Source organism: Papio anubis, chromosome 8 (assembly GCF_008728515.1).
Source record: "Papio anubis isolate 15944 chromosome 8, Panubis1.0, whole genome shotgun sequence".
NCBI lineage: Eukaryota > Metazoa > Chordata > Mammalia > Primates > Cercopithecidae > Papio > Papio anubis.
The window spans coordinates 77,067,048-77,070,634 of record NC_044983.1 but is presented as its reverse complement, the minus strand read 5'-3'; the positions used below and the strand labels follow the sequence as shown (position 1 = coordinate 77,070,634).

At 36.8% G+C, this 3,587-nt stretch overlaps 1 protein-coding gene across 1 annotated transcript; it reads left to right on the top strand.

Moving 5' to 3' along the window:
• Positions 1–213: 213 nt before the first annotated feature.
• Positions 214–3,398, top strand: FABP9 (fatty acid binding protein 9). Its single transcript, XM_031669314.1, has 4 exons — positions 214–336; positions 2,448–2,620; positions 3,091–3,192; positions 3,348–3,398. The coding sequence occupies exons 1-4, from the start codon at positions 261–263 to the stop codon at positions 3,396–3,398; spliced, it is 402 nt and encodes a 133-aa protein (XP_031525174.1). The 5' UTR covers positions 214–260.
• Positions 3,399–3,587: the final 189 nt, after the last annotated feature.

The following is a 3,587-nucleotide window of genomic DNA, read 5'->3' as shown; positions in this document are numbered from 1 at the left end:
GGTGTAAATCTTTTTGCTAGAAGCTAAAATCATTGACCAGAATTTAATTTTACATGCTAATTTTCTGTCTCTTAATTTGGAGGTAAATAAAATGAGTCAAATGCTGGTACCTAGAACCTTTAGTCTTCTGCTATTGCCCATTGGCCATTTCAGAAGAGTCATGTGATGAAGATGCTCTTTAAACTAAGCTACTGGCAGCACCTTAATGCCTGTCTTTTTTTAGTTTTCAATTACGAGTGGCTCTTCTCAGCAAGTGTTCCATGATGGTCGAGCCCTTCTTGGGAACCTGGAAGCTGGTCTCCAGTGAAAACTTTGAGGATTACATGAAAGAACTGGGTGAGAAATACCATTACAAATTTGGAAATTGGCAAAGCATTTTGTAATGTGGTTGGGTTTGTACTTTACCATGAATTTTCCTACAATTATCTTTCTTATGTGATCCTAGGGTATATTCCTATAGACTAACATAATTTCTGCATCTACTTTTGCTTTTTTAAATTACTAGTAATAATTGTCTCTTTTTGGGAGACTAGGCCCACAGACACCTCTGTCCCATCATAATCCATATATTTAAGCCCATTTATCCTTTTTGAAAATACTTCATCCTAACTTCTAGATAGAATTTCATTTTAGCTTGGTCATTTCATTTAATAACATTTTTCCCAGTTTCAAATTTATAGATAGTAATCACTACCTACAATTAAATCGATCAATTAAATTTGTTTCAAGGTTTGCTTTAAGTTATAGCTTTAAAACAGCAGTATCAACAAACAAAATTTCTAGCTGGTTCTCATACATGTGAGAGATATTTTACAAACATGATTTTGAAGAATTACAAATCTGAAGAAACAGAACATTTTTACTTATTGAATGTGTCACCCTGATATTCCTCAGAATTATAAACCCTACCTGTCCTTTAATCTCTAACTCAAGTCATATAGTTACACATTAATTATAATGACTTGGGTGTATAATAACTAAACTGTTCTTTACTAATAGAAGAACAGCAATTATTTAATATTTTTCACATTTAATTAAGAGAAACTTCCCTTGCAATAGTAAACTGTATGCAAAGCCAAGGACTTTCTTATCTTTACTTTTTTTTAACTTACTTAAAACGCTCAATGGATGCTTACAATTATTAATTATGTTTACTTATTCTAGACAATGAAATAACAATGCCTTATCCCCATAATAAGTCAATGTGCTTATAAATGTAATATTGTTCCTCTGACGTAGTCAATATTAACTTTCTCAGAGGGTCATAAGAAACAAGTTTTTCTATCTCTTCATAGTTTTATAGACTCACTTGTTTTGAATTAAAATTGGGGGGGTATATAAAAAACTAGGGCCTTATGGCCAGAATAGCACTTGCATTGACTGGGAGCTGGGCTTAGGCATAATACAAGCAGGAATAACAGCTGAGCAGTTTCTATATGCCAGTACCACGCTAAGCCCTTTCATTTAACCTTTTAAAACATCTGCTGGCCGGGTACAGTGGTTCATGCCTATAATCCCAGCACTTTGGGAGGCCAAGGCAGGCGAATCACCTGAGGTCAGGAGTTCGAGATCAGCCTGGCTAACATGATGAAACCCCCTCTCTACTAAAACTACAAAAATTAGCTGGGCATGGTGGCATGTGCCTGTAATCCCAGCTACTCGGGGGGCTGAGGCAGGAGAATCGCTTGAACCTGGGAGGCAGAGGTTGCAGTGAGCCGAGATCATGCTGCTACACTCCAGCCTGGGCAACAGAGTGAGACTTTGTCTCAAAACAAAAAACAAACAAACAAACAAACAAAAAAACCCTGCAAGGTTAAGCATACAGTTATCCACACTTTACTATTGAGAAAACTGAAGGTTAGGAGAGGTAAATAATATGCCCAAGCTAGCAAGTGGCTAAGTTAGAACCTGGGTTTTAACCATCTCACTCTTCTTTGTGATGCAAATGTCTAATACTGCTTCTCTGCAGCGAGATGTGTCATATCAGTTCCTGAATCTAAATGTGAAATGGAGCTTGATATCAAGACAGAGAGGGAGTCAGCTCTTCTGCCCACCAACTGCAGGAGTCAAGTTTGACAATGGGAAATTCCCAACCAGAACAACAGGGCCAGGCTCCAAGTCAAACTCGTCCCGCACCCACACGGTTGTTGTAACACTCCACAAGGTGAAGTGCAAGCATTTGATCTCTTGAAAGGCACCACACAAATTTACATTGTAGAGGAAGTGTAATAGTCTCAGAGAGTGAATTTAGCTTTTCAAAATGTCACATATACACCTTATGACTGGGAGTATCTAGCTCAACCCAGATATCACACAGAACATAAAATAAGTTACTGTATATTATCCAAAATTTCAAAATAGGTAAAGTAAGCATTCTTTGAAAATTGACTTCCAAAGTGATTGTTAACAATGTCTTCATAAGGTCCAAGGTTATCTCTGTCTTACAGGAGTGAATTTTGCAGCCCGGAGCATGGCAGGGTTAGTGAAGCCGACAGTAACTATTAGTGTTGATGGGAAAACGATGACCATAAGAACGGAAAGTTCTTTCCAGAACACTAAGATCTCCTTCAAGCTGGGGGAAGAATTTGACGAAACCACAGCAGACAACCGGAAAGTAAAGGTCAGAACTAATTCTTCCTGGTGTTCAACAATCAGGAAAAAGCTAGAAGGTGGTTAGGCATGGTTTACTCTGTAACTTGATTTATCACCAAGTCCATCTGGGCTTGTTCCGTTGATATTCTCACATCTCTAAAGTTAATCCTTTTGCTAATTATTTTGATGGTTAACAATAGGGTTAAAAAAATTCAAATTGTTTTTGCTTCATTTTTTCTTATCTCTTTGTCATTCTATGAAAGAGCACATAGAAAGAAACAAACACAAATAGCTAATGCAGTGTTTGCCTAAGAACGAGCACTAATTGAATAATCTCTTGAGACTTCTTCTAGTTGGATAGTACTAAATCACAACAACCAAAGTGAGGATTTTAAGGAAAGAATTTCAGAATTGAAACTAAAAAGTAGATATCTGGTCTCACGTAGGTTAGAAGGTAGTGACTTGCTACTTCTAACTGATTTCTTTATGCATTTATAGAGCACCATAACATTAGAGAATGGCTCAATGATTCATGTCCAAAAATGGCTTGGCAAAGAGACAACAATCAAAAGAAAAATTGTGGATGAAAAAATGGTAGTGGTAAGTTTTCTTTAAATTGTTCTGATCTGATACATGCCTTTCAAGTTACGCAATTGTTTTTGCATCCTGAATTAAGGGTTTGGTCTGAGGAGAAAGGGGCAGGGCAAGTTTAGCCTGTTATCTACCAACTCTAATAGATTCCTCTTTGCTTTTAGGAATGTAAAATGAATAATATTGTCAGCACCAGAATCTACGAAAAGGTGTGAAGAAAGGTCCACAGCAATGGAAACTTGTTCACTGACAGGGAACTGGTACTTGAAGAAGATATGCCTCAGGGCTAGTGACTTTTTAAAAAATGTCTCAATATAAATTTGCTCAATAAAAACATCAAATTAATCAGAGTTTTGAAGCTATTTGATAATGAGGATTAGGAACAGACCAATGAATTGATGAGG